The sequence below is a fragment of the Herpailurus yagouaroundi genome, unplaced genomic scaffold, assembly GCF_014898765.1.
Source record: "Herpailurus yagouaroundi ecotype Mexico unplaced genomic scaffold, PumYag 483, whole genome shotgun sequence".
In the NCBI taxonomy this organism is placed as follows: domain Eukaryota; kingdom Metazoa; phylum Chordata; class Mammalia; order Carnivora; family Felidae; genus Herpailurus; species Herpailurus yagouaroundi.
This window is the reverse complement of record NW_024412700.1, coordinates 259,786-271,148: the sequence shown is the minus strand read 5'-3', so window position 1 is coordinate 271,148 and position 11,363 is coordinate 259,786. Positions and strand designations below refer to the sequence as shown.

The 11,363-nt window shown below is 62.2% G+C and overlaps 2 protein-coding genes across 6 annotated transcripts in view; one reads left to right on the top strand and one right to left on the bottom strand.

The window, feature by feature from the left end:
- Positions 1-6: 6 nt before the first annotated feature.
- Positions 7-4,918, top strand: FASTK (Fas activated serine/threonine kinase). 4 transcript variants are annotated; one of them, XM_040464432.1, is made up of 11 exons: positions 7-187; positions 971-1,393; positions 1,886-2,065; positions 2,192-2,331; positions 2,819-3,032; positions 3,137-3,296; positions 3,535-3,626; positions 3,711-3,846; positions 3,920-4,034; positions 4,137-4,240; positions 4,815-4,918. In XM_040464432.1, the coding sequence occupies exons 1-11, from the start codon at positions 106-108 to the stop codon at positions 4,822-4,824; spliced, it is 1,656 nt and encodes a 551-aa protein (XP_040320366.1). In that variant the 5' UTR covers positions 7-105; the 3' UTR covers positions 4,825-4,918. The 4 variants fall into 4 exon arrangements, with proteins under 4 accessions (XP_040320366.1, XP_040320368.1, XP_040320367.1 ...); XM_040464434.1 differs by having other exon boundaries at positions 3,535-3,637; positions 3,733-3,846; XM_040464433.1 differs by lacking the exon at positions 4,815-4,918 and having other exon boundaries at positions 4,137-4,244.
- SLC4A2 (solute carrier family 4 member 2) overlaps positions 4,444-11,363 on the bottom strand; it is a 15,913-nt gene continuing 8,993 nt past the window's right edge. For both annotated transcript variants that reach the window (XM_040464427.1, XM_040464428.1), the window contains 15 exons: positions 9,900-10,035; positions 9,644-9,809; positions 9,377-9,491; positions 9,062-9,246; positions 8,725-8,950; positions 8,374-8,589; positions 8,145-8,293; positions 7,820-8,014; positions 6,712-6,966; positions 6,515-6,604; positions 6,149-6,315; positions 5,509-5,762; positions 5,242-5,411; positions 4,790-4,963; positions 4,444-4,686 (listed from right to left, as the gene is read on the bottom strand). In XM_040464427.1, the coding sequence (XP_040320361.1) occupies positions 4,606-4,686; positions 4,790-4,963; positions 5,242-5,411; positions 5,509-5,762; positions 6,149-6,315; positions 6,515-6,604; positions 6,712-6,966; positions 7,820-8,014; positions 8,145-8,293; positions 8,374-8,589; positions 8,725-8,950; positions 9,062-9,246; positions 9,377-9,491; positions 9,644-9,809; positions 9,900-10,035 (2,579 nt within the window). In that variant the 3' untranslated portion in view covers positions 4,444-4,605. The remainder of the gene's footprint in view (positions 4,687-4,789; positions 4,964-5,241; positions 5,412-5,508; positions 5,763-6,148; positions 6,316-6,514; positions 6,605-6,711; positions 6,967-7,819; positions 8,015-8,144; positions 8,294-8,373; positions 8,590-8,724; positions 8,951-9,061; positions 9,247-9,376; positions 9,492-9,643; positions 9,810-9,899; positions 10,036-11,363) is intronic.

Sequence of the window (11,363 nt, the reverse complement as noted above, 5' to 3'; positions counted from 1 at the left end):
GCCTGACGGGAGCCACGTCTGTCCCGGTCGGGGACTGAGCCGCTATTGGCGTCCGGGCCGCGATCCGGGGGCTGCTGGGAAGATGGCGGACTCGGTGGCCCGCCGATGAGGAAGCCGCGGAGGGAGCCCGGCTCCCGGGCCCCGAGACCGACTGAGGGAGCGACCTGCGCGGGGCCTGGGGAGTCATGTAGGGGTGGCATCTGCGGGGCGGGCTGCGGGCGGGCGGCGGGAGTTGGCGTTGGCGACCATGACCACGGTCTGCTGGCGTCCCCGGGCTCGGGTGGGTGTGGGGGTCCCTGACACGGCCGACTCCGCACCTTTGCAAAGCTGCGCGCTCGGGCTCCACGGGCGCCCCGCGAGGTGGGCGCTGCGTTCTCGTTTCACGGGTGAGGAGGCTTGGGCTGAGAGACGAAGCCACTTGTCCAAGGTCATGCCGGTGGTAAGCGGGAGCGCCCAGCATGGAACCCAGGACCGCCGGCTGCGGAGCCCGCGTTCCACCCTCCTCGCCGCTGCCGCCTCCTGCGGGAGGGGGAGGTGGTCGGGAGGGCGTATCGACGGGGCCAGCTGGGCTCCAGGCTGGGCACGACCACTAACCCGATTCGTGACCTCAGGCTTCACTGCCTTTCCTCTCTGGGCCTTGGTTTCTCCACCTGTGAAATCGATGTGGTGCCAGCCCTGCCTACCACCTCATAGACGTGTGTAGAGGACCAGAGGAGATACGCACTGCATGTGGAATTGCTTTGTAAATATCACTGTGCCGCGTACACCGAAGGTGCCGTTTCAAAGGATGGAAGGAGGCAGAGAGGGGCAGGGTGGGGAAGACTAGAGCAGTCTCCAGGAAGAGTGAACATGAGTCTGGGTTGCTCCGACCCCAGGGCCCTCTGAATTGGGGAGCGAGGTAAGGAGTAAGATAGCGGGTTTTCCTCCCCTTTGGAGAAAACCTCACCCCCTTTTCTGGGCTGCCCCTCAGGGTCTCCAACACCAAACTCCATGCTTCGAGTCCTGCTCTCTGCCCAGGCCTCTGCTGCTCGGCTCTCTGGCCTGCTGCTGCTCCCGCCAGTACAGCCCTGTTGTCTGGGGCCCGGCAAGTGGGGGGACTGGCCTCCTGGAGGAGGCCTCCACGCAGGCCCCGTGCAGGGGCTACAGCGGCTTCTGGAACAGGCGAGGAGCCCCGGGGAGCTGCTGCGCTGGCTGGGCCAGAACCCCACCAAGGTGCGCGCCCATCACTACCCCGTGGCACTTCGTCGTCTGGGCCAGCTCTTGGGGTCTCAGCCACGGCCCCCTCCTGTGGAGCAGGCCACACTACAGGACTTGAGTCAGCTCATCATCCGAAACTGCCCCTCCTTTGACATTCACACCATCCACGTGTGTCTGCACCTTGCAGTCTTACTTGGTGAGGAGGGTGTCTGGGGGTGGGTGGGTGTTAACGGAAGAGTAGAGAAAGAGCATAGAAGACCCGAGATCACTGACAGAATTCACCTCTCAGGCTCTGCCAGGAATGGCGCGTACCCTGGCACGCTTGCTGCCCCTCCCGTCTTCACAGCAGACACCAGGAGTCCAGCAGCCTTCGTTCCAGCTTAGCTAGGGTGCCAACCCTGATTCCTTCCAATACAGTGCTCTAGAAAGCCACTATAGCGTGTCACCATTGGCATGAGATGAGAAGTCACTTGCCATCTTTGTATAAGGCCTTCCCCACAGACCGTCCTGATACCATACGTTCACATGGCGTTTCACCTTTCTCCAGTGTTTCCACTTACACTGTAGCAACCCTTCCAGTCCAGAACGTGGAGACGTGAGAGGTTGGGAATTCACCCACTGAACCCAGGACTGGAACAGAGCAGCTCTTCGTTACCAGGACTGCCTCCTCTGACCCTCTCCCTCTCAGGCTTCCCATCAGATGGGCCCTTGATGTGTGCCCTGGAGCAGGAGAGAAGGTTCCGCCTCCCTCCGAAGCCAACTCCCTCTCTGCAACCTGTCCTTCGCGGTGGGCAAAGATTGGAAGCTGCTCTGAGCCGCCCTCGTTTCCTGAGGCATCCGCGGCAGCATCTCATCCGCAGCCTGGCAGGTGCTGGAGGGGACTAAAGGCAGGTGGCGGGGAGGGGCCGAAGAGGAGGCAGGTGGTGGTGTCTGGGCTAAAAGGCGTCGTCCAGATCTGGCCCGAGGGTCCAGCATAATAGGCTGTTTTTCACAGAGGCCAGGCCGGAGGAACTGACACCCCACGTGATGGTGCTCCTGGCCCAGCACCTGGCCCGGCACCGGTTGCGGGAGCCCCAGCTTCTGGAAGCCATTGCCCATTTCCTGGTGGTCCAGGAAATGCAGCTCAGCAGCAAGGTGGGATTACCTCCCGCCCTGCCATGCTCCTCTCCCAGCCCTCCTCAGGCACCGTGTCAGGCCCAGCCCCCCATGCAGCTTGACCGGCTGCTGCTTCCTGCCGCAGACAACCAGCTAGGCTCTCTGCTCTGGCCCCTGGGGGTTCGTCTTTGCTCACACCCTCTTGGCTTGTCCACCTACCCAGCGTGTATGCCTGGTTCTCTGCAGTTCTCCAAGCACTCGGCGCTGTCTTAGCTTCGTTGAGCCCACCCCTCTAAGTCTTCAGGGCCGGCCCCCACAGCGACGTCTCCTCTACTGGTTTGATTAATCACATGGGGCTCAAGACACTGGTTACGCTGTCAAACTTCTGGTGTGTACGCCGGGGTAGAGGGATCGTTCTGCCTTTACAGAGACAGCAGCTTGCAGGCCAAGCCTCCCCGAGGCTCAGCTTGTGGCGGATACCGGAGAACTGTTTCGTGCGGGGTGAAGGGCTGCTCTTCCTTCACAGGTGGTACAGAAGTTGGTCCTGCCCTTTGGGCGGCTGAACTACTTGCCCCTGGAACAGCAGTTTATGCCCTGCCTTGAGAGGATCCTGGCTCGGGAAGCAGGGGTGGCTCCCCTGGCTACTGTCAACATCTTGATGTCACTGTGCCAGCTGCGGTGCCTGCCCTTCAGGGCCCTGCACTTTGTCTTTTCCCCAGGATTCATCAACCACATCAGTGGTGCGCGGACAGGAGGGCTGGCTGGGTCCCCGAGGGCCAGCGGGCAGGGGCGAGTGGGGGTGGGGCCCCGCAGCCCAGCGAGCCTCCGGCCTGCTTTCCCACAGGCACCCCTCACGCCCTGATTGTGCGGCGCTACCTCTCCCTGCTGGACGCAGCCGTGGAGCTGGAACTTCCAGGATACCGGGGTCCCCGCCTTCCCCGAAGGCAGCAAGTGCCCATCTTCCCCCAGCCACTCATCACTGACCGTGCCCGCTGCAAGTACAGGTGGATGGGGCAGCCTGGGGGAGGGGAGGGGAGGGGACCAGCCTGCAAGCAGCACAGAGTAGAGGAGCCAGGGGGACCCTGAACTGTCCGTGCTCGTGCGCCCTAAGTGGTCACGGGAGGGGACAGAAATGGGCCTCGGGACATGGAAGGCATTCGCCCAGGGTGGAGAAGTGTACAGGAGTGATTTAGGAGGAGACTCTCAAGCCTTTCCATATCGGTGTTCCCCCTCCCCTCTCAGTCACAAGGATATAGTGGCGGAGGGGCTGCGCCAGCTGCTGGGGGAAGAGAAGTACCGGCAGGACCTGACCGTGCCTCCAGGCTACTGCACAGGTGAACCCCAGGTGGGGTGGCCCAGCCCGCAGGGATACAGAGCCGTGGCTGGAAGCCAGCGGCCCTTTCTCTTCCTCCCTCCAGACTTCCTGTTGTGTGTCAGCAGCTCTGGTGCCGTGCTGCCTGTGAGGACCCAGGACCCCTTCCTACCATACCCTCCCAGGTCCTGTCCCCAGGGCCAGGCTGCCTCTCAGCCCACGACCCACGACCCGGCCCAAAGGTAAGGGGAGAGGGCGGAGGAGCCTCCCCTGCCTCTGTGGACAGCGCCCTGAGCTATGGTCCGCCCCCTCCAGGGTGGTGCTGATGCTGCGGGAACGCTGGCATTTCTGCCGCGACGGCCGAGTGCTGCTGGGCTCGCGGGCCCTACGGGAGCGGCACCTGGGCCTGATGGGCTACCAGCTCCTGCCGGTGAGCGGCCCCTGCCTCGCCCCGGGAGAGACTCCACGCCGTCCTTCCTCCCCTCAGCCCACGGGCCCTGTGGGTAACGAGCTGTCCTCCCCTCCCCCGCAGCTGCCCTTCGAGGAACTGGAGTCACAGAGAGGCCTGCCCCAGCTCAAGAGCTACCTGAGGCAGAAGCTCCAGGCCTTGGGCCTCCGCTGGGGGCCTGAAGGGGGGTGAGGGGGCACACACGGGGCTCAGGATGACCCTCCGATGGGGGGTGGACGATTTGCACTTTGGCTTTCTCTGTTTCGGTTTCTCATTAAAATCCCTTTCCTTCCTCATCTTGCATCTTGTTTCTGGGACAGGGAGCAGGCTGGGTTCCCCCACCTCTTTCCCATCCGTGCCCCCTCCCCATACAGAGACAGAAGGCCAAGGATAGGTGGGGGCCGAAGCACTTTACTGTGGGGGGGCGGTGAGGATGGTTAAGGGGACTTTAAATTATTCACTTAAATAAAAATGAGGGAGGGGAGGGGGAGAGCACCCCCCAGCCCCTGTTCCCTCTGTCCGTCTGTCCCTCGGCTGTCGGTCCAGGCAGCGGCTACACAGGCATGGGCATCTCATTGTACTCGTCCACACCCTCCCGCTCATCGAACACTGGCTCCGCCTCATTAGCATCCAGCTGTGGGGGTGGAGGGAATCAAGAAGGTGGATCCTGACCTCAAGCTGGAAGGGGACCCCAGAGGGCGCCGGCGGGGCTGGTGGGGAGGGGCAGGAGGCCTTACACATTTCATCTCTCGCTCGGTGAAGATTCGGGTGAGCACCACCATGCGGAGCGGCACTGTGAGGATGAGGATGAAGGGGAAGGCCAGGGAGGCGGCTGTGGACATGACCGCCCAGAGCAAGGCCAAGCAGAGCAGCTGCAGGGCTGTGAACAGGTGCATACGGAGGGTCCGAACCTGGGGGTGAGGCGGGAGGAGACACGTGAGCCCAGGCTTCTCCCCGGCCTCGGAGGGCCACCTGGCCCGCCACATTCAGGAGGCCCGCCGCATTCTTCCCTGCACAGGGGTGGGGATGGAAGTGCCTTCCTGGGTGCTTACCAGAGCTGCGTCTGTGCAGACTCAATGGCGGCTGGCCCAAGTGGGCAGGTGGGGTGCCGGAGAGTATGACCCCCCCCCACCCCCCGCAACGGACCCGGAGGGGCAGAGGCACGGGGCTCTTCGAAGCAGGCTCTTACCTTCTTGACGTAGGTCACATCTGGGTGGTGTTTGGGGGGCATGAGCAGCAGGTGCAGCCGCTCGTAGAACTGGATCCCGTTAAGGGAGGTAACTCCCATGTACAGAAAAATTCCAAAGAGCACAGCCAAGGGGATCTGCCGGAGCAGGTCCCCAATAACCAAGGAGAGGCCTGGCGGGGGGGGGCGGAGAGGGAGGAACGGCTGGCACCAGGGCTCCCCATCCTCAGAGACCCGTCTGGGAAGGGCGGGGGCAAGAGGTGGACGTACCCACAAGCAGGGCGACCAGCAGCCCTGTTACCCGCTGCTCCTTGACCTCCTGGATCTTGGGCTTGTCCCCAGGCGCCACGGCCTTGCTCATGACGGTGAGCGCGTTGGCGTGGGTGACGGAGCGGACAGTGGCGGCAGCCAGCCAGGGCAGGCCGAAGAGGGCACAGATGCCTCCCATGGCCACGATAAGCAGCAGGTCCAGGTGGAAGCCGGAGCCCTTCTGCAGCATCCGCTCCTTCTTGGAGATGATCAGCCTGAGTGGGGACAGGCACTCACTGACGCCCTGGAACCGGCTTGGCACAGAGCCGTGTCTTTCCAGAGCATCCAGCCAGTAGCCTCTGTCTGTTTTTGGAAGCTGGTGGTCCCTGCCCATCCCGTCAGGATAAGACCTCTGCCACGGCTGAGCCTTCCCCAGGCCACCCTCCCTGCCCTTCAGGACAGCTTCCGGTCCGTACTGCGCCCATCCCAGCAAACGTCAGTGGAACTTTCTATTGTCTACAAAATAAACTCTAGGGGCCAGCCAGGCATCCTGGGCTCCCCCCACCCAGTGCACCCATTATCTCCCAGGCTGGCTGGGATTCCCTTCCGTGAATGATGTGGTTCCTGTCCACAGGGTGCCCTCCTGGCTGGGACCACTCACGTGGTGATCTGAGTCTCCATGAAAATGAGGATGAAGACCAAGATGGCGGGCAGCAGGCTGGCAACCATCATCCACACGGGGAAGGAGCTGTTCTCCCCCAGAGGGTTGATGACCCAGCCCCGCTTTTCTGGGGCTGTCACGGAGAATCCACTGGGCACGCTCAGCTTCTGCAGGACAGAGGTGGGCCTGGGGGTCGGTGAACCTCGGAGGGAGAGCCCTGAACTGCGACAGGCAGGGTGAATGCCGAGGGCCTGCTGTGGCAGAGGCCTGGTGTGTGCCCAGCTGAGAGGCAGGGGCTGGGCTGGAGAACATCTGGAGCCGGGTGCCAGGCAGCACCCCCTCCCTGCCGCGTGTGCTCCACCTTACCTGGGTATAGGTGTCCTCAATACTGTAATCCACAAGCACCATGATGAGGATCGCGATGGGCACCCCAAAGTCGCCAATCACCCGCCGCACCTGTGGGCAAGCACCGTGCTCAGGCCCCCCGCCTCCCTCCAGCCGTGACTCAGTCACCCTTCCTGGCCCCCCGCTTCCGCCTCCCTCCGGCATTTCAGCCCACACACCCGGCCAGGGAAGAACCGGCTGTTCTTGAATTTGCGCAGGAAGAAAGCGATAAAGAAGGTGCCGGCCATGAGCACCAGCGACAGCAGGGCCGTGTTGGGCTGGCCCCGGGGCCTCCCCTGCCCGGCTGGCACAGATGAGCTCCCATTCCCCGGCCCCAGCGTGGCTCCTGCCCCGTGCCACGTGGTGTTCTCGCCGCTGTCTGCCTCAGAGCTATTGGAGACGGAGCAGCCGTGGAGGGGGTGTTCCTGGAAGATCTGGGGAGAGGACAAAGGACTCCATCAGTGAAACTGGCAAGATTTCTGGGCCTGGCTGTATGCTGAGCGGGGCAGACGGGATAGGGGATGGTGGGCCTGGCCTCACAGGGGTTGTCCTGCTGATCAAGAAAATGGCTGAAGTCGCCAGCTGTGAGCAAGGGAAACCGGGCATGAAGAGAGGGGCTCGTCTACTTCGGGCAGCTGCGGACTACAGAGGGGCAGAGTGCGGGGCGCAGAGGACTGCAGTGGCAGTCTCCTAAGCCTGACCCAGGCAAGGGTCTGGTGCCCAAGCCGGGACTCTTTGTCACCTTGGGGGCGTTTCTCTTCTATGCTTCTGGGTTGTTTGCCACTTCAACAAAAGGACGTATTACTTTTGTTATTAAAGCACGTGTGAGGGGGGCGCCTGGGTGGCTCAGTCGGTTGAGTGTCCGACTTCAGCTCAGGTCATGATCTCACGGCCCGTGAATTCGGGCCCTGTGGCGGGCTCTGTGCTGACAGCTCGGGGCCTGGAGCCTGCTTCAGATTCTGTGTCTCCCTCCCCTCAGCTCCTCCCTTGCTCACACTCTCTCAAAAATAAAAAGATAATTAAAAAAAACCAAAAACACGTGGGTTTTTAAGATTGACGTGCAGCTCCAGTATGTGTGTTGGTGGTGACAGGGAGGGTGGCGAGGGGCCAGGAGGAAGAACCAGCCTGTGCTCTGTGGGCTCCTCAGACAGCAGCCCAGGGGAGCTTCGGACAGCCTGGAACCTCACACCCGGAAGCGAGAACGAGAGACGGGCAGGATGTGCCCTGGCTCCCTCTGGTCCCGAGGCCTCACCCCTCCCAGCCCTATTCTCAGCAGGGCCTGCTCACCTTAATCAGCTTGTAGAAGGTCTCGTAGATGAAGATGAGGGAGATGAGGAAGGCAAAGATCTCCTGGGTGAACCGGGAGACAAAGCGCACCAGGAAGCTCCCCTCCAGGGCCACCATGAGCAGGGCCAGGAGCACCAGCCAGAAGCCGATCCACACGCGGCCCACCAGGTACTCCAGGTTGTTGCTCCTGCAGAACTGGGGGGGCGACCGGTCAGGTCCAGAGCCCGGGGGGGGGGGGCTAACAAGGCGGGCGTGTCGGGGAACAGGAGGGGCAGCTGCGGTGGGGCAGGAAGAGCCAGCCCCCAGGTAGCCTGCGGGCCCTTACCGAGAAGAAGGCCTCCTCAAACACCAGCAGGGGCCCGGAAAAGCCGATCACCAGCAGTGGCTGGGCCCCCAGCAGGCAGAAGATCACACCCTGGAGCGCCGTGGACATGATCAGCTCTGACACCCCAATCAGGTCCTGAGTTTTCTCTCCTGGGGTGGCAGGGAGCAGCTCAGGAGCTGGCAACCAGGGCCCTGTGCGTGCCCTGCCCCCACCCGAAGCCTCTCCTTACCCAGCAGCCCCCCGAAGGTGATGGCAGGGGACAGGGCCGCGAAGTAGATGAAGATGACGGCGGCCAGGCACTGGGGGTCAAGCGCATCTCGGAAGTCACTCAGGTAGTGGGGATAGCGGCGCCGCACGTCCCGGATCAGGCCCCCAAAGGGCCGGCCCGTCCGCCGGAGGGGATCGTCTTCGACTGCGCCTGTCGCCTCTACCATCTGCAGGAGCGCTGCAGCCCAGGCCTCCGTCAGGGCGCCCGCCGCGGCCCCTCCGTGCTCACCCCGCTCCTCCACGTACACACCCCGGAGCCCCCGAGCCCCCGCGGGCAGCCCGCTTCTCGCCCCTGGCCCACACTGGCCCATACCCTTATCTTGGGCCGACTTGGGCTCCAGTCCCGCCCCCGTGGGCAACAGCCGGCCCTGCTCCTCTCGCTTCTTGAGCATCTGGCGTTGGAAGTGAGCGACGGATCGCAGCAGCTCCTCGCCCTGCACCTCCGAGGGCGGCAGCACCACGCTGCAATCCAGGAAAGCGTTGATGGCGGTCAGCAGGTCCTCCCGCTCGTCTGCCAGGTAGGCTGCCTCGTGGAATTGCTGTCAAAGCAGGCCGGGGACCGGTGAGGGCACGGGGCGAGGCCGAGGGGCCCGGAGCAGGGCTGGGAGAGACCCCCGGGGCGTCCCGGCGGGCGCTGGGGAGGGCCTGACCTTGTCGGACATGAGGGTAGAGATAGAACGGCCGATCTCGTGGTAGTCCATGTTGGCGCTGCTCGGGCCCAGAAGCAGGAAGAGGAAGCGCACGGGCACAGGTACCTCCAGCACCGCGTCCAGCTCCACGGCCTCCCGCAGCCGCACGAAGGCCATGGTGGGGCGGGAGAGGAACTCCACGCAGCCTAAGGGCACGGTGCCATCACGGGCAGGAGAGGGCACGGGCCGCCCCCCGGCCCCTGGTCCCCAGCCCCAGGGTGGCACCGAGGCAGGCGTGGCCGCCGACACCCCTGCCCCCGAGACTCGCCCACATACCCACAAGGACCACCGTGGCCTCGGCGTTCTCGGGGATCTTCTCCAGGAGCTTCAGTTCGTGCTTGGACTTGGAGCGAGTGATGCCGGCTGGCGGGGCTGGAGGTGGCAGCTCCCGCTGGAAACACGGAAGAACGGAGCTCAGCCCTGCCGGCCCCAGCCCCCACCCCGCCGCCCCACCCGGCGTGTTCACACTGGGCTCGCTCGCAGTCCCTCGGCCAGCCGTGGTGGCTGGGACCTGAACCAGGCAGGGCCACCGTTCCCCCTCACCTCTCGTTCCACCTCTAGCCGAGTCTCGGGAACGCCTCCGATGAGAGGCTCAGTGACATGGGGGTCGCTCTCGGCCCCCTGGCCGTGGTGATGCCCTAGCAGGGAGCCCAGGGAGCCGGCTGAGATGTTTCGAGGGAAGGAGAAGTCCTTCTCATCACTCGGGTGGCTAGAAGAGCAGAGGGCGGTGAAGGAAGGAGAACGGTGGCCAGGGCAAGGGTCAGGCAGGCAGGGGCAGCAGTGGGGGGGGGGGTCTCACCTGTGTTTCAGCAGCAGGGCCCGCAGCACGTTGGCTCTGTCTTCAGCCTTGATCTGGTCAGAGATGACCATCTGCTCCACCACCTGGTGGGCCACCCCAGGCAGGGTCTGCTGGTCCAGGTCCAGAAGCACAGCCCCTGGAACAGGATGGCACAGAGGGGCCTTCATCCCCAGGCAAGAAACGCAGCCAGGGGGCGGAAGGGAGAAAGAACCAGGGACAAGGGGCCAGCTAGGTAAGTATGGTCCCAGGAAGGAGCGCTGGCCAAGAAATCAGCGAGCAGGGCTCCAGGCCCCAGCCCCGTCACCTTTCTGACCTGTTCCTTCCAGCACTCTCTCCCACGAGAACATCATGGGGCTCAGCAGAGGCCACCGAGGCAGGGCCCTCCCAGAGGCCCCTTCCAAGGAGCGCGCAGCCTCAACTGGGGCGCCCCAGGCCGTCCACTCAGGCAGGGTCACTTTTTTTGTTGTTAGAAAGTTCCTCCTTTCAGCGAGCCCCACGCTGCCTCCCCTAACATCCACTCTAGGGTCCTAGTTCTGCCCTCTGAGCGTGACACAGCCCATCTGTGGCCTTGAGTCACCTGAATATGTCACCCTCCGCCCCAAGCTCCTTGACTTCCCCAAGTCCAACAGCTGCTCACAGGACAGTTTCCAGATCTTTCTCCCAGTCACTGCTCTGGACGACTGTTTGATACAGAAATGGAAGTCCTTTCAAAAGCGCCCAGGTCATCTGTCAAGGTCACTTGCAGGAACACAGAACCAAAGAACGGACAGAACCAAAGACCCCTGAGCAGCCAAAACGGATTGCAAAGTCCTGTGATAAAGCACCTGCACTGTGGCACCTCATACAAAGCCTGCAAGCCTCGCTCAGAGTCTATTTACCCCTGGTTTTGAAATAATTCTGACAGAAGGTTTCTGAGTCCCCAGCTGCATACAAATAGGCCTTCTGACAGCAACCGGGAGTGACTTCCCCAGCGGGAAGGAGCAAACAAAGAGCAGAAATATCAGACCTAGACCTCAAGACTCCTGCATCTTATTTTTTTAGTGAAATTTACATAGCCTGTGGGGCCTCTGACTGGCTCAGTCGGTGCAGCATGTGACTCTTGATCTTGGGGTTGTGAGTTCAAGCCCCACACTGGGTGTAGAGATTACTTAAAAATAAAAATCTTTGAAAAAAAAGAAAAAGAAAACTCACGTAGCCCTATAGATTAGATCATTTCAGAAAAGTTTCCATCAAAATTCTTTAAAAACATGTCAGCATCCCAAACATACCAGCTTCAGTTATCTGAAAACATCACTTAAAGAAGCCATTTGCTAAAAATCCCAGATAACAGAGAGTTGTGTCAATCCTGCCCTGCAATCACCAATGACAGAGCCCAAGAGGTGACAGGCTATATGACATCATGAGAAGAGAAGGCTCTGTCCTGAGCTCTGGTAACATCATACAATGTGCTGGTTAAGACAAATT

Bases quoted from the DNA above. Each gene is read 5' to 3' on its own strand.
- FASTK (XM_040464432.1), top strand. From the start codon at position 106: ATGAGGAAGCCGCGGAGGGAGCCCGGCTCCCGGGCCCCGAGACCGACT. The intron at 1,394-1,885 runs GTGAGGAGGGTG...TCTCCCTCTCAG, and splicing joins GCACCTTGCAGTCTTACTTG to GCTTCCCATCAGATGGGCCC. The intron at 2,066-2,191 runs GTGCTGGAGGGG...TGTTTTTCACAG, and splicing joins TCTCATCCGCAGCCTGGCAG to AGGCCAGGCCGGAGGAACTG.